Source organism: Chelonia mydas, chromosome 7 (genome assembly GCF_015237465.2).
Source record: "Chelonia mydas isolate rCheMyd1 chromosome 7, rCheMyd1.pri.v2, whole genome shotgun sequence".
Taxonomy (NCBI): Eukaryota; Metazoa; Chordata; order Testudines; family Cheloniidae; genus Chelonia; species Chelonia mydas.
In genome coordinates this window covers 112,975,797-112,993,880 of record NC_057853.1, presented here as the reverse complement: position 1 = coordinate 112,993,880, position 18,084 = coordinate 112,975,797, and the positions used below count along the sequence as shown (strand labels likewise).

General features: G+C 41.6%; 1 protein-coding gene across 1 annotated transcript in view; it reads left to right on the top strand.

Annotated features, from left to right (window-relative positions):
- Positions 1–2,300: 2,300 nt before the first annotated feature.
- The window catches only part of ACSL5 (acyl-CoA synthetase long chain family member 5), a 37,326-nt gene continuing 21,542 nt past the window's right edge, over positions 2,301–18,084 (top strand). The window contains exons 1-3 of the mRNA XM_007056339.4: positions 2,301–2,951; positions 15,424–15,611; positions 16,373–16,481. Coding sequence (XP_007056401.1) covers positions 15,456–15,611; positions 16,373–16,481 — 265 coding nt within the window. The 5' untranslated portion in view covers positions 2,301–2,951; positions 15,424–15,455. The remainder of the gene's footprint in view (positions 2,952–15,423; positions 15,612–16,372; positions 16,482–18,084) is intronic.

The window sequence follows — 18,084 nt, the reverse complement described above, 5'->3', positions numbered from 1 at the left end:
AAGGGATATTAAAATAGTAACAGTACCCTCCGTTCTCCCATGCAAATGCAAAGCTCCCATAACAACACGCAATATATGTTGTTAAAGGCGAGAGCTGAGTGATTACTAGGCTGTTTAGATTTCTGGGTTTATGAAAGGAGTAGTGCTGAGGTCAGAAGCAGCATGCAAGCCAATTCCAGGAATACTAAATGCCGGAGGGAGAGCTATCAAATAAGCTTCCCCTTACTGTTGCAGTCTTGAATGTGAAACCTGACTCTAGTCTGGGCTATAGCCACATTTTTATATGTTTGATGCCTTTATCCATTCAAAGGCATAGTGCATACCTTGCCACCATCCCACCATTCAGATCCAAGGTTACCCCTGACCTCCATGCAAATAAACCAGCATTCCTCCACTTCTGCTACTTAAGTGATCAGAAATGACAGATTTTGAAGTTAAGTGATTGACAAATCCATGGACTAGATTATCTGAAAAGCTGTGTAGCATCTAGTCCAAAGGGACCCTGATCTTTGACTGGGGTTCAGAGGTGCTATAATAGAAATAAATAATCCCTCATTCAAATTTATTTTTTGAGTATGATACAGCGTAAGGTGCCTTTCCAAACTGACAGTGGCACCAAGATGGTACGGGAACACAGCTTCCTGCAATAAATACTTAGCTTTTGCTGAGTACTGTGAATATGAAGATCTCAAAGAGTTTGACAAAGTATCATTATCCCCAGTGAGCAAGGGGGAAACTGAGGGACAAAATGAAGCATTTTGCCAAAAATCAACTAGCAAATGAGAGGAGAACTTGGGTCTCCTGAGTCCGAGCCCACTGCATCACACTGCCATCTTTGAGCAATGGAATAACTGGTTTCAATAGCAAAACAAAGTCCTTGTGCCTATCTGTTTGTATACGTACACGGCAGTGATAGGCACCATATAGGAGACCCATTGTGATCTATTTTCTTAAATAGACACACCAGAATGGATTTACACAACATGTGGTTGTTCCAAACACAAATGATGACAAGGGCAGGGGAATTACTTAATCTTTATTTCCAAGAGAGGAGACAGAGGTAAATCAACACGTGCACACACCTCAGAACACTCACTAAAACTTAGGAAAGTCCTACTCCAGGTCTGGAATCACCTCCAAACACTGGCGTGGCAACAGTACAGAGGGAACTGTGGACTAAGCGAGTATTTCTTGCTTATTTGCACACTCTATTTGCTTTAGGTAAGTAGGTAACTTTGCCACCTTTGGATAATTGCCCTGTTTCCTTGTGTAAAAGCTCATCCTAACCACTCCTCCATCACAAACACTTCTATTGGGGGAAGGCAGTCAATTACACAGCTGTCCTCAGAACATAGACAGTCTGCACCACTGATTTGAATTATTTACAAGTGGGTGTAAGTACAGGTGTTTTTTTTTCATTTTAAGCCCATTAAGAAGGCAAGAGACTGAGATTTGTGTACTTGTGCTTCTGGTCCACTTTGTCCCTTTGAAAAAAGTTGTTAACTGGAGTCAGTGAAGCTTGTCCCTCCTTTTCTGAGAGCTGGATTTGGCTCAAACCATGTTTGTTTTTTAATATGAAGTCCTGCAACATTCATATCACTTTCTTACTCATTTGCTTTTAATAAACACTCCATTTTCTGAACATAAATGCAGCTGAAGTGGCATCCAGGAAACATCTAACATAGAAGGCCTGCTTTTCCTATTTGAGCATATATACCTGTGCACTCACTGAATTCGAAGGAGCAGCTAGTGCTAGGCAAAACTGAACATGGCCAAGTTTCATACACAAAACAAGCTACATTTCTGAAATACGCAACTATTCTTATACTAGAAATGGGGAAAAGAGGGGTTAAATTACTTGCTCAGTCACACAGCAAGTCCATGAGAGAGCCAATTCCCTGTTATGTGCTTTAATCACAAAACCTCACCTCCCCCTTCCCCAACAGAAAGATTAATAATGGCCCACATCTGAGCTGATTTATATCTAGTTTAGCCCCATTGAAGTCAATGAGTTTGTAGGAGATACATTTGGGGACAGACTATGTACAAAGCTTGTGTATTAAGACAGTACTTACAATAGTGATTTCTTTTAAGTACCTTGAACCAAATCTACAGCTGGTGAAAATGAATAGGACAGCTCTGAGTTCAGGATCTGATCTTTGAGCTCAAAGGAAGAGCACTAGGTGAAGTATAGCCACCAAACCTACAACAAACAACAGCTGTGCTGTTCCCTTACCTTTGGGAGGGGAAGGAGTGTCAGAGGGGTCTACAGGCCTTTAAGAAAAGAGATACAACCCCAAGGATTTCTCACATGCAGAAAGGCACTGAGGGGATGAAACCCAACTTCACTCTTTAAAATCTTAGGGTCTGATTAGCTACTACCTTATACCTTGCAAAGTTATTTATATTTGTGGGGAACAGGTAGAAATGATCACCAGATCAGAATATTAGCACCCTACACAGGTGTAAGCAACTAAAAAAAAACCCCAATAGCAATAAGGAAAAATAACAGCATTGAGCAAAGGATATTCTAATAGAAAGGATTTTGTTTTTTAACCTCACAAACAGTAGAGAAACCCTATTGTATCAGCATACAACACTAGAAATAGAGAAAATCCCTCCTACTAAAAATACAACTGGGCTTTTGTTAGCAAAAACAATCTCAGAAAGTAACAACTGCATCAAACTCTCAAGTTTTGACCTTTAAAGGCTTTCTTATCTTTTATCTGGTCCTTCAGAAAGGTACAAACTCAATCTCTTCCCTGTAATTATCTAGGAACCATTATGTTCTCCAGCCTAGGTTCACTCTTTTATAAGATCCTTTCCCAGCATGCTCTTCTGATTACTGGTTATTTAAACCTGGCACAGACAAACAGTAGCTAGTAGCTTGAAGTGTGTGTTGTGGTGTTCTATAGGTGACTGTAACAAATAGCAGTACTGTTCTTCCAGAGGTAAGTTTTAAAGTTTCTTTTGTTCTCCTACTTTCAGTTCTTGAGGTATTATTACTTTTTTTTTCATTAGCAGTATTTTCTTTGTATCTATATTAAAAGGTTTAATTTATAAGTAAATATAAACTTATTTCCTTTACTATTAAAGGGTGAACTTCTACTTGTGGCTATGTGTAACTGTAAAAATATACTTTTATACATTAAAGGATAAACTCTGCTCTAAAGAGCTACTACTGATAAACTTAAGGGTGCTAAAAAGTCAATAGATACTGTATCCTGGCAAATGCACAGAATAGGTAAAAAGACCTTAGTAACTCATGAGTCTGAATAACTGATACTTACTACTGCTCTGTTCCTTGTGTAACTATAAGCAAGATGTTTAACCACTCTAATTTGGTTTCCCCACTAATAACACTTCTTTACTTTCTCTCTCTTTCTACTTAAGGCCTCAAATAAAAGGATGAGTCACTAGTGTACAAAAGGCCTTTAATGTATTTGGAGTACTAAATATTAACTACCTATTGAATCTATTTACTTAAGTATCCTTATACCTACTTGTCAACATTATCCCTACATATTATTTTCCTGCTGATAATAACTCATCTTAACTAACTAGCCTATCACAGTTTGTATAGTAACTTCCAATGTATCTGTATATATATCTTACTATGTGTTCTATTCTGTGCATCTGATGAAGTGGGCTGTAGCCCATGAAAGCTTCTGCTCACATACCTTTGTTAGTCTCTAAGGTGCGACAAGTACTCCTGTTCTTTTTGTGGATACAGGCTAACACTGCTGCGACCCTGATACCTTAAGAAGCTTGACTATCTAAAACTGGCTAAACAAGGCCTAATTAGTATATAGGTATCAACCAAGAAAGATAGTAAACTCCTTCTGACTAGGAACCTTAAAGGGAGATCACCTATATTGGTGATTACAGAATAGGACTGGTGATCAGAAGACCTAGGTTTTGTTCCTAACTTGTTTATATAATCTCAAGCAAAACATATATCTGTCTAGCCCTCAGGTTTCTCTGTCTACATTATAACCATGTGAGTAAAGCACTTGTCATTGGTATAACACTCAGTCAAAAAGCTTTAGGACATCAGATTAAAAGGACCCTTAGCCTGTATTTGAGCAACATTGCTTGGAGTTGTCTCAATTAGTCAAGGCCCAGAAATCACTGCCATCTAAAAGGAACAGTGTTGTTCACAAACTTCAGAAAGGGAATACTCTCCTGAAGCTTTGATCTCTGCAGTAGAGAAGACAAATGAATCGTCTTCAAAGAACACTAGTTATAGCTGAGAGCTGGCCACAAGGAGGGAGTGTTGTACCAAACTCTCCATTTTGAGAGTAAAATGACATATCTGAGAATAACTCATGCATTTCTGAATGCCTTAAAGGTTTCTTTCCCTGGTTGTAAGCTTACTAAACTGCTAGACAGGACCCTGAGGAAAGCAATTCATGTTAAACATGAGGATTCCTTCCTCTGCAGCCACCCACCCCACTACTCTTATACTAGTGCAACTCCAAAAATGTCAGCTGTACTCTTCCTGACCCTCACCTGTGTGAGGAGAATTGGGGCCCCTCTCATCCTTGGAAAATATTTAATGCTTACGTTGTATTTCATGTGTCCAAAATGCCAAAGTAACTAATTTTCATATAACATCTAGGAGGATGACTATATTTACCCTATTTCACAGTTGGGAAAACTGAGCCAGTAGGCAAAATGACCTGCCTTTGATAGCAGATACCACTAGCAATTGTTCAATCACAGCCTTGTATTCCTCCAACCAAGCCACTCTGCTTCTTGCTTGTAGATTTCCTCTCTTCTATGTGACTGGCTGGATATTGAAAACCTAATAGGCCCAGTCATTCAGCAGCTGAAGGAAAGGCTAATTTTCTGAAGCAGGAAAAGGGCTTAAGGACATCAAAGGCAATTGGCAGTGAACTTACTTTGGAATGAGCCCTACTGCTATCACTTGTAGGCACAAATAACAGTGGTGGGTACCCATGTAGGGCCACAATCCTTCTGTTCACCCTTTTCTCAGAAGAACCCTAGGCATGCCAAATGGCCACCATGAGTAAAACTCTATGGTGATAAAATCATAGACCTGGAAGGGACTTTGAGAGGTCATCTAGTCAAGTCCCTTGCATTCATGGCAGGACTAAGTATTATCTAGACCATCCCTGACCGGTGTTTGTCTAACCTGCTCTTAAAAGTCTCCAATGATGGAGATTCCACAACCTCACTAGGCAATTTATGCTAGTGCTTAACCACCCTGACAGTTCAGAAAATTTTCTAATGTCCAACCTAAACCTCCCTTGCTGCAATTTAAACCCATTGCTTCTTGTCCTCTCTTCAGAGGTTAAGAACAATTTTTCTTCCTCATGAAAATTTATCATGTCCCCTCTCAGTCTTCTCTTCTCCAAAACCCAATTTTTTTTCAATCTTCCCTCAGGTCATGTTTTCTAGAACTTTCATCACTTTTGTTGCATGCTCTCTCTCTCTGGGCTCTCTCCAATTTGTCCACATCCTTCCTGAAATGTGGCACCCAGAACTGGACACAGTACTCCAGTTGGGGCCTGAGTAGAGCAGAAGAATTACTTCTCAAGTCTTGCTTATCACACTCCTGCTAATACATCCCAGAATGCTGTGTGTGTGGTGGGTGGCTTTTTTTTTTTTTGCACCAGTGTTACACTGACTCATATTTAGCTTGTGATCCACAATGCCCCCAGATCACTTTCCGCAGTACTCCTTCCTAGGCAGTCATTTCCCATTTTGTATGTGTGCCACTGATTGTTCCTTCCTAAGTGCAGTACTTTGCATTTGTCCTTATTGAATTTCATCCTGTTTACTTCAGACCATTTCTCCAGTTTGTCCAGATCATTTTGAATTTTAATCCTATCCTCCAAAGCGCTTGCAACCCCTCCCAGCTTGGTATCGTCCACAGACTTTATAAGTGTACTCTCTATATGCCATTATCTAAATCAATTAAGATATTGAACAGAAACAGACCCAGAACCAATCCCTGTGGGATGCACTTGTGCCCTTCCAGCATGACTCTGAACCACTGATAACTACTCTCTGGTTAGTCTCTAAGGTGCCACAAGTACTCCTTTTCTTCTCTGGGAACAGTTTTCCAACCAGTTTTGTACCTACCTAATAGCTCCATCTAGGTTGCATTTCCCTGGCTTGTTTATGAGAAGGTGATGCAGGACAGTATCAAAAGCTTTACTAAAATCAAGATATATCCCATATCTACCACTTCCCCCCTAGCCACAAGGCTTGTTACCCTGTCAAAGCATCAGGTTGGTTTGACACTTTGTTTTTGACAAATCCATGCTGACTGTTACTTATCACCATATTATCTACTAGATGTTTGCAAATTGATTGCAGCAACATCTCACTTTGCAAATGATCAACATCTCACTGATACTATGTGCCCAATATCCTCTTAAAGGTGCCTATGAATTCAGTCCTGGTCTCTGACTTCCAACTGAAGAGAATATAATAAGAGGTTGTCCTATATACTGTATTGCATCCCCATTTTCTGTGGTGCCTACACCACAGGAATCCACATCTGTAGACCACTCCTCTGATCTTGTAGGCCATACGTTTCACAGATTAACCCTTACCTCTACATGGCTAAAGATAACTCTGACCACCTGCATTGCCTTCTTCATTAGATTTTTTTTTTCCCCCCTCCCTACTATATCCCCACCCCTCAGTGGTTTTTCTCCTAATAGGATAAATCAGCACTAAGTCGAACTTTCAAATCCACAATTAATGAGTGGAAGCATACAGCCTTATTTGCTTTAACTTTCAGCCTTTGTGGAAATCCTTTAAAAAAGGAGTAAGGTGCAATTTAAAAAAAAGTAACCTACAGCCTTGAGTACAGCAGTGCAACTGGTACCACTGTAATAAAACTGTTCTGATAAAAGGTAAGCCTTTGCACTCTGATTCTGGTGCACGTTATCCCTGACCATTGATCAGGCTCAACAGTCCTGTGTACCTTGGTGGTCTATCACTCAGTTACATAAGACAACTAGCTGTGGACCAGATTGAGGGGTACTGGCAATGCCAATTAAAGTAGAATTTGAGCAGCTGAAGCCAGTGAGTTCCAGGTGCTCAATGTTACAGGATGTGACCCTGCATTCATGACAGTCTCACACACATGATGTATCTACTCACTTCTCCTTTCCTCTCTTGTAGGAGAACTGCCTCTACTTGACTCTAGGCTCACTACCAAGTAGAGGATTTGATTTCAATGCTATGTATTCCTGGTTGTCTTGGCATTTATGGCCCAGACTTGACCCTTGATACTCCATGATCCAGATCCTGGCTGGAGCTGGGCAACTCCTCTGCTTCATAGCCACAGATTAAGTGAATCTGTAAGGAGAACTGATTCTCTCACCATAAGGTGTGGAAGATGACCTCTGAGTCTCTGGACATTAGCAGTGTCTTCAAGAGTGACAGGCAGATGGATGAGCGGACTCTAAAGAGGCCACATACCCCTAAATTTTGATTCCTGGGGAGACTAGTCAGTTGGCTTGAAGATTCTTTTTCCCCCAACCATCCTGTGGATCAAACATCCCAGTGATGCAATCATTAGGTGTGCCACAAGGGATTTACAGCTTTCTGCTTCTGTAAAACACCTCCTAATCCCTATGTCTCTTCAAAAATCAAGATGGCGGGGGGGGGGGGGGGGCACAATTTCACTCCTTCTCTAACTATGCTGGACAAAGACCAGAGACTAATCTGGCTCTGCCTTGGACTGTTAGTGAGGGTGAGTAAGCAGTTGCTCAGAGAATCAATTCTTTACATTTTCTGTTTGAGTAGTGCATAACAGTTGAATCAGGTTAGAGTGCACTGACTAACCTAGATGTTGGCTCTCCAAGCAATTTAGACTCTAATGAAACTGCATGCACTTGGCATCTCAGGACACAGTGCTGAGATTGAGAGATTTCTTTGGTGATAAACCTGTTAAAGATCAATTTTTAAATGAACTTTAGTGCACTTTTCAGCATGGTGCCTTACTGATGACAGTAGTTAGCAGGTGACTGTTGGGGGGAGGAGGATCATGAAGGCAGTGAGCAGATGGCCTTGCTAGCTTCCCATCCAGATAAAACCTCTTTAACAGCCCACATTGGTCAGTACATGCTAGAGGGCAGAACCCCACAACAGGGCCTGAAGAGTTGGCTTGTTTCTTCCCTATCAAGGGGCTGCCTGGGACCAATTTAGTCCCTTGTACTAGCTAGATAAGCCACTTGCTCTGGAGCAATCTGGAGAGCAGGAAGGTGCTAATCAGGCTCCAGTTTGCCCTGGAATGCCCCAGTGTCTGAAAACTAGGCTCAGAATGTGGATTGCATATCTAAAATGACTGTGGGCTGCAACAATTAGCTACCAGCCCCACCTATTTAACATTTCCTGATACTTCCTATTATAAGATGAAGCTTGGCAGTGTTTTAAGGAACTGAAAAACAATTTGAGCTGAAATCTTCCATGCCAGATGTCTGCCTGAAGCTGTTTTTTTGGAAAGTATCAGCTAAAATCAACTTTCCTCAAGGATAAGGCTAGAGGAAAGTTTGTCCATATGAAACTCTGAACCCTTCTGTGGGAAGTTATTTCCTACATGCTCTGGAGCAGGGACTTGTCATTTAGCAGGAGGGTGGTGGTAATGGTAGGGACAGGAAGAGGCCTATCCCATAAAAATATGATCAAATGTGACCAAGTTGTGAGCTTTTGGAGAATTGCAGTTTGCACATGCTCAGATGCCACAGTTTAGGCTCTGAAGAGAGCATGCTCCAGCTTGGGGTTATGCAGGATTTTCCTTGCTATTGCACTTGTGGGCTGCTTCAGTCATGTTGGCTCTAGACACTGGAATTGAGATTGTCTACACTATGGAGGTTATGCAGACATAGCTATGTCTGCATAACCTCCATAGTGTAGACACAACCCACACCAACAGAAGGGCTTTTTTCTGCCAATGCACACACCACCTCCCCAAGTGACCACAGCTATGTCAGCAGAAACATTTTTCCACTGACATAGCTGTGTCTACACTGGGGACAGTACATTGTAATAGCAATGTTAGGGGTATAGCTGTTTTTCCACATCTACCTCAGCTAGGTGTAGACAAGCCTCAGAGCAGGGGGCCTGTCTCTGCTTTCATTCATTGCCTCTTCCTCACCATCCCTGATGAGCCTTCAGGCAGCAAGGAGGAAGAAGCTGCCTAAATTGAAAGCGGAGGGACAAGAGCTGAACCCAGAAGCAAAAGCATGGGATTAAATTGGGGAAAGGAGCCTGTGGGAAGGGGAGGACTTTGATTAGAGGCTGGGAAAGGATCCTGGGATTGCAAAGAACTGGGCTGAGGTGAGGCAGAGATCTGACAAGAACTAGGGGGAAGAATGGGAACTGGCCCTGGGGGGGGGGGGGAGACTTGGAGAAGGGGGACTGGGATGTGAGTACAGGAATGCTTGGGTGGGGGTGCAAAAGATGGAGCTGTGAGGGAACTTCAACTGGTGGGGCTAAGGGACTGTCATGAGAAGCTTGATTGGAGAGTGGGGCTCCCTTGATGAGAATAGGGCTGGGGCAAGGAGCTATGGGTGGAAAAGACAAGACTGGGACAGGGCAGAAGGGGTCAAGTTTAGGGGAATGGACAGGCATCTGTTCCCAATAGACACTCTCCACAGCCTGGAATGAAACATGTGTGAGCTCACCATTCCTCTGCTTTCAGCAAATGTCTATAAAACCCACTGGCCAAGTGTCTCCTCCCCATCTAGTGCTAGTCTAGAGGATGACTGCATACCAGTACTACTATACAGTATTCCATTAGCTTAGCAGAAGTCTGTGTAGTGAGACTAAAGGTCCTAACCATGCTGATGGCCCATGTGGGTGTCAATATGATGTTGCAATGGAGTTTGACTTCTCTTAATGTGGTTTGTGTGTAACTTCTTGTTAAGAACACTACTAAAGTTACAAAGTCCAATATCTGAAGGCTAAATGCCAGAATTAAGGTTGTCCATAATGTATGGTGATGCAATTGAAGACTGTAGCATAAGCACAAAGGGACCGAATTAAGGTTTTGAAGTAAATTCCAGAATTAAGGTTGCCTGCATGCTCACAATCTAGGTGAGTAATAGGGTAAGAACATTCTCAACTTCAGCGACCAGAACATACAAAACAGCTTATTGGCATAGTGCATTCTGGGCTTTTACCTTCCTCTGAAACCTTATTGGCCATGACCAGAGAAGGTGGATGCCAGTTGAGGTGGTCCAGATGTCTGACTTTCATACAAGATATGAATAACACATGTAAGAAATCAACTGCTCCCAAATAAGTGTCTTGGCATCCATACCAGCTGATCCTCTAACTTCCTTTTCTTGGATTAGGAATGGGACAGGGTTACCTGAACCATCATATTGCCCACTTTGGGGGGTTATTTTAATCTCCCTACTTTGACTAATTTACAAGGAAGCATTAATCTCTTGGATTGAAATGGTAATTGTTGTATCTAGAACTACTGCAGAACACAGCTTACTCAGCTTTGCTAAATCCTGCAGTTGGCATGATCAAGCTGTCTCCTCAAAGGCAGGGGAGTGAATTAGACTAATGGGACACAGAACTAGAGGAGCAGTGTTGGGACACTGAGAGCATGATGTACCTATTTCTCCCTTTCCTGTACATGTAGCTATGATGTATGTTAATAGGAGTAAAGGTTGACCATTAAAGATGGTGAGACCTCAAAATGCATGTACATACTTCCTTGGGTCAAACACTGACTGCCTCAAGACTTTTCCCTGAATAAATACCACTGTGGGAGTCCACTGGTCTGTTATCTCAATCACTTGCTCTTTGCAATCCTGCAGTCTCCTTCCTCTAACCATAAGGCAACAGGACTAAATCCTGCTGTTAAAACCCATGTAAATCCACTGGCTTCAAAAGGGTTGCCTAGTCATAACCAAGAGCAGAAATTGTGCTACAACCAGACTAAAACCCAGAGTGCCCTAGTTGAAGTGAAGGTGTCTGAGAATGAACTGCCAAAAGGATTCAAAAGCTGTAACCCCCCCCCACTTTTTTTAAATAGGGAACCAAATCAGTTCCTCTATAGGCCAAATTTTGCTCTGATTTACAAATCATGCAGGGGCCACCACTCCTGAAAAGGAGCACAGAACTTACTACTGTAAGGTGCAACTTTCAAAGGTGACCAGAGGTGCAGAGTAATCTGCTTCAGATGCATTGAACCTGGCTCCTCAAGTGCTGAGCACTGACCACTAAGGGAAACCAGTAGCAGCACAGGTGTTTGCCATGGGTGGAAAATCAGATGCAAGGTGTCTCAAGGTATCTAAAATGGCACGTAGCATTTCTGCTGCACATCTCAAGTGGCGAGTAAAACAACCTGGTGTAAACAAACAGAAGCTGGCTTCATGATATCTCAAACTGTATCTTAAATACATGGTTCAAAGAACCATTCAATAGGAACTATTTGTCCTAGGCCAGACTTGGTACTGGGAGTGTTCTGTTTCAAATATGCCCAGGGAATCCCTTACTTCCTGTCTGGAAAACCAGTGCAATGGAAATAAACTAAATTCATATTTTGGACTAAAATGTAAAAATGGCTAGGGATAGCAAATGTAACCTGAAGTCTGACAGCTTATGTTTATGACCCAAAATAAAGCATCGATTCCTGTTACCTGCCATGTGCTTGTTTCAGAAAAGCTTTAACAATCAACAGAACTGACGTAACAATCCTTTAGTTAAGGAAAGACTGCGGCTGTGGGCTCCTTCTAATTAGCCTTTGTGTTCACTGCTAAATAAGTCTGTACATGCAGGAGAATTAACACCTCAATTAGATGTGAACAAGGACACAATTATTTCCAGGCTGTAGAAATAAGAACATTGGGTCAAATTTATGCCTGGTGTGACCCAGCTAACATCCTTTGTCTAATGCCAAGGATGAGATTCAACTACAGTAAAACCTCTGTTAAACAACCTCCATTCCAGAGGTGTTTGTAACTCTGAACAAAACACTACGGTGGCTCTTTCAAAAGTTTACAACTGAACATTGACTTAATACAGCTTTGAAACTTTACTGTTCAGAAGAAATATTCTGCTTTCCCTTTATTTTTTTTAATAGCTTGTTTAATGCAGTACTGATTAGCTTTTTTTCTCTGCTGCCTGATTGTGTATTTCCAGTTCCAAATGAGGTGTGGTTGACTGGTCAGTTTAACTCTAGCTTTTCTAACTCTGAGGTTCTACTGTACAATTTTAAGATGTCAGTTGCTTGTTTTCAAAATCTTTACTCTTTGCAAAAAGGAGCAATTCCTAAGCACAGCTGGTCAGAAAACTAACTTCTGACACTTGTCCCAAATAGGACAAAGTCAAAACACCTTGCAAAACCAAACCAAATGAAACACATCAGCCTTATTGGAGTAATTTGATATCAGGATAATGTGCTCTTGTCAGAAATGCACTTCTGTCCAATTTGATATTTCAGTAAAACTTGATAACTGGTCTGTCAATTTTTTGACCAGCTCTCAGACTAAATATTTGTATTATCATAGTAACTAGCAGCCCTAATCCTGGACCAGGGCTACACAAATGCAGGAGGAAAAGGGGATCCCTGCCCCAGAAAGCTTACAATCTGAGTATAAGATACAGGCAGACTGCCTCAGGAAACAACAGGACAATATTACTCAGTATGATCAGCTCTGGTCTGAGCATCCCTGTAGCCTAACTGTTAAGTATGAATATTATATTGACTTCAATTTCAAAGCCCTTGTTCTGTCCTAATTTTCACTTGATTGATCTCCAGTAGTCCATGTAACATCTGACCTTCTCCCCCCCACACCCCCACCCCAAAAAAGTGGGGAGAAGCATGCTATTTTGCAGCCTTGTCCTCCCCATTTTCTTTCAGGAGCCTGCCCTTCCTCCTCCACTAGAGACATTTGAAAGCAGGTGGGCAAAAATAGCATGGAAAAGTGGACTTGGCACAAACTTGTGCCATGTTTACATTGTGATCTTTTTACATTTTAAATGATTTTAAATAAGTTGGTTTGGGGGGGCAGGGTTGTTGGTTCTGAAGCATGTTTCAGGAAATCCAAAAACTGACAATTGTGGCACATCCTGCCCTGCTCATCCTTTGCTAGTCCCCCCCCCACATACGACTTGGCTAAAAGATACTAGTTCAGTTACTAAACATAGAGTGAAGAAAAATACATTTGGGGAAAGGAAACAATAGCCACATAGGATGAGAAATAATACCTACTTGTTGGCAAAAACCATGGCATCCCCTCTGTTTGAAGCTACCAGGAAAACAGCATTGTGCTCTGGCACTATACAAAGACAAACATGGAAACTCAGAACTAGATCTAACATCCCAGTGATCAGTTGTGCTAAAATCCATGGTTATGGGCTGGCCATCATAAAGATAGGCAGTACCAGTAAAATTCCAATTCTGATGTGGATCTCATACACCCAAACTCAGAACTTGGGGTATTCAGATCTAGTTTGCTGTGACACTTAAGAGGCACTGGAAGTCAGAATCCAGATCTAAGTTTGATGGGAACTGCAGTAAGGGGTCTGGTTCAAGCTCATGGCTAAAATAATACTTGAGCAAAATGCCTAGTTCCAGGCAGCAAACTTGGTCAGCTCATTTAGACACAACATGAAGTTAAGGGTAGAATCAAGAACAGGAACTAAATTCCTTATTCCCATTAGTCTTACCCCAGGTCCATCCTTGTCAGGAGCTGTGGATGCACCACATTCTGAATCACCTACAGAAAGCTATTGAGACATAGGCTATGTCTACACTACTGTTGGATTGATGCACCAGGTGTTGATTTTTAGCAGGTTGAGTGAAGACCTGCTAAATCAATGGCAGAGTGCTCTCTGGTCAACCTGGTACTTCACTGGGAACAAGAGGAGCATGGTGTAGAGACTGCAGTAAGTCAACCTAAGCCATGTCCACTCCAGCTACATTATTCACATAGCTGGAGTTGTGTAACTTAGTTTGGCTTACCACAGTAGTGTAGACATAGCCATAATCTACATAAGATGCATTTTGTAATAGACCCCAAGATGAGAGTACCTAGCCTACACATAAGCAAAGAGCTGAAAAAGGATCCTTCTTTCTGCATCCTATATTAAAGTAGAGGAAAGCTTCACCTATTTTACCATTTCAATAGCCTATATTTAGGGCAGTTCCACTTTCAGAAATGGTACCGGGGGGGAAGAGAACTGAAACAGAACTCTGCCATATTTAGGGTTTTCTTGTGGTGGTTCCCCAGTCTTCCTGCTTTACTGATACAATGTTTTCACGGAAAGCTTCTACACTCTACGATGTGGGCATCATGCACTAGTTATGCATGAAACAGGTGGCAAGATCTTGGCTACATGTGAGATCAAGACGTAGCTCCTTGGCATTCCAGAAGTGTACTAATTTACTAAACAAATACCTCAGTAACAATTCTTTTGTGGTTTTCAGGACAAGATTATATCAACAAAAATGACCAGACTTGGCATTTTTCCTGTAGAGGGAATAGATACTAGCTGGACAGCTATTAAATAATGTTTCCCTTGTTTTTTAATGCAAAGATGAAATCCACAAGGCAGAGCAGTGACCATTTTAACCTAGTGTAAGATGATAGGTGTTGGGGACAGAAAGGGATAAAACTTCTAAATCCATATAGCTGCTCAAGACTATCTGAGAACCTGCCCTTCCAATCCAAAAGACCTTTTCTCAGTGACAGGGAAAAGGAGTCTTCATCTAGTCTCTGCCTCAACCCTCCCCCACTTCTAGCCATTTGCCTTCCTTGTCCCTACTTCCTTCTTAGCAGCTACCTTTTCTTCTTACTTAACATGCAAGAATGCTCTAGCAACCGGCATCAAAGAAAAACCTACCCTTGACTTCTTCCCTTCCACTCTTGTGACTCCCATCTATCCTTAGTCCTTTTACCACTGAACTCCTTTGACAAGCAGTTTCCAGCTCTTGCCTTTCTTCCCCTCTCACTGTTCAGTCTGGAGCTTCTGCTAGATTACTGAAACATTTTGGGGCAAGATCTGACTAAACTTCAAGGCCTCTAGCCCCTCCAAATCTTAACACTTCAACTTTCAATAGTGGTAATCATCCAGTCCTAATGATACTACTTCTTCTTCTCAACCTCCTAGCTCCCCCCCATTTAAAATTCTCTATCTTAGTTCCTGAATGAGGAGTCTATTGGTGTTCAGTGGGTGGAGTAGGCTTACTGGATGGGTGACTTGAGAACTAGACAGTGGACCTACAGCATTGCATAAGCATGGTGTCAATTACATACTGGATGAGGGGGTCTTCAAAGGCAACCCACTTAACTGATTCATAATAACTTGGCACCCATAGCACCTGTCTAAACATCTTGCATTTTATTTTGTACTTAAAATTAGATATTCACATTAATCAGAACACTCTGCTGAACCTTCTGTTTCTCTGCTCAGGTCCAACACCCTGGTGGGGCTGATCCAGCACCATGATTTGGATACTTCATTTCTTGTTTTCACCACTCCCAACACCAGCATTGATTGGCCTTATTACTCTTGGAGCTACAATTTTCTTATGGGTAATAACCAGACCAAAGACCATTACACCTCCCATTGACTTGAACAACCAGTCAATAGGAATTCAGGTAATGCTTACATTGCTTAATAAGCAAAATGCTTAATTCTTTTTGACTTTCAATGGGATCTAGCCACAACTGAAAACTTTGCCTTAGGTGAATGAGTTTGTTTTAAAACAAACTCAAACACCTGTTTTTTGTTTTTGTTTTTTATATGGGGGCTGACTAAAACAAAAGACTTAAACTAGGGGAATTTCTTTCAGTCCTCCAATCAGAGATCTGGCCAGATTTCTGACTTGATGCCTAAACTTTAGGGGAGTAGGAGCATGAAAGACCTTGGGTAAATCTCAACTCTCAATCCACTGTTCCTTTAATCTTAATAGGGGGTGCACTGTTAGCTGTGACAAAACCAGCAACATTTTAGATTACTTGAGTGGTACCAGTGGCAATTACTCCATTTATTGATGAGTTCATTGAAATAGCTATCTGATAACATGTCAGTCCTGAGGCTAAAATAAGTGCAATATTTCAGAATCTACTAGTTGTGTAAACACCCTGGCTGTCTGATTATAAAGGAGGATGAAGTAAGTTTACCTGAACTTACGGTGGCTTTCTAGTGTTGGAGACTACAGTGGACGGATTAATCGGCAATGAACAAGCAGATATTTGGGAGGAGTTTAAACCCTCCTAACTGATCTTAGGCTTGTGTGTTAAAGCTCCCCCTCAAGGGGTTTTGGGAGAGGTTTGGAGGAGGAAGTAGCTGCTTGTCACACACCTGACTTTCAGTTCACTGCTCTGTAACAACACTTACAAATGTGCTCTGACCCTAGGGAGGTGCCCGAAGAAGTACTTTCTTGCCAGAGAACAAGCTGCTTGGTTATTACTATGAGGATGCCAAAACTATGTATGAGGCCTTCCAAAGAGGACTCCATGTGTCTGGTAAGTAGGATATTGTTCTTAATCATCTTGGTCATAAGAAGTAAATATTTGTTCCAGCTACACAGACTTGAAGCCAGAAGGGATGTTGTTGTCTAGTCTAGGCCCAGCTAAATTGTCCTCTCCTCTTCTGGACCTTCTCTAGGAGAGTGTTCTAACTGTGCATAGATTGAATTCAGTCTGAGGTCTGGCTTACCCCCTTAATGAGAGCAAGACCATGCTTTAAATACAGCACACCAGACATAAAAAGGCTGGAATAGTAACCCATTAAATAAAGGAATAAACAGTAGCCTTCCCAAGTCAAAGTATCCAAATAAACAGTATTGCATCTTTCCTCCCCCTTCAAATGGCTCTCAAGATGCCAACACCTCTCCATAAACTTATTAGATTAGACCATCTCAGATCCTTTGATATCCTGCCAATGTAAAACTGCCTTCAATAGACTGGACAAAAGTCTTGTCTGGCCAGTCTAATTCCACAGTCCAAAGCAATGAAGATTCCATCACTTCTCTTGGAAACATTTGGCTGTGCTGTAAGAGATAAATCAAGGTTTTTCCTGATCAACAAAATCATTTTTTAGACTCACCACTGGTGTCTGCCTTCAGGATATTTGGCCACTATTGGTGGGGGGAGTGAAATTTTCTAGTGTTAATGCAGCCTATGGCTCATGAATAAAGCCTTGGGAGAATACTATGCTAGGAAAGAATTTTTTCGTTGCTGAACAAACTAGCCCATTGCACAAGGTACAAAAGCAGTGTAAACTATTCATATGCAACTGAGTTCTGGAAGAAAAGAACTTCCAGTCACTTCAGTTTCTTAGCTAGTTGTGCGTTGAGTGGGAAACGCATAGTGCTCACTGAGGCTCAGTGCACAAGCCTACAGTTTCACATTAACCAACATGAGTGGGTGGAATTGCTAGTAGCTGTGTGTTTGTAGCTAACTGTGTACAGTCAAAAAGCCCTCTGTTTGAAGGCGACTTCCAGGTTGGCTAACTGAAGATCATATCCTAAGCTTAAATTTAAATGTCTCTCCATCCTAGTATAAAGGCAAGAACCTGAACTCTAAAACATAGAGGATGCCATTATTCTGAGGCCAGATATTGGATTTGAAACTCAATTGGAAGAGTGCACCAGTAGCTAGGTAGCACTTAGCATTCCATATAAGATGACTCAGCTAGAGACTGCACTGCCAATTAAACACTGAAAGTTGTTTGTTTTTTAGCCAATTTTATCTGCAAATCCATGAACTGACTCTGACTTTGGAAAAAATGTGCAATGGCCATAACTGCCTGTCAAGATGTCTCTTAAAACCATGTGAATGGCCAGCAGAGTTGGATGGTATTGTTGCAGCTACCTGACTAGGTGAAAAGATCTTAAACAAAGAAAATAGTGAATAAGTGGCAAATGCTAATTTTTAATGCATTTAGCGTGTGTGGTGAGGGGAGAGGCAGGGCAGGGGCAGCATGCCAGTGTAGTTAAATGGGTGTTGGGAGACACACAAGAACTCCCAAAAAAATTTGAAAATATCAAAGGGCAGAAAAGAGACATATAATCACAGCCAGAAGCCATTCAGAACTCTAATCAATAGTTGAACACTGATCTGTCCT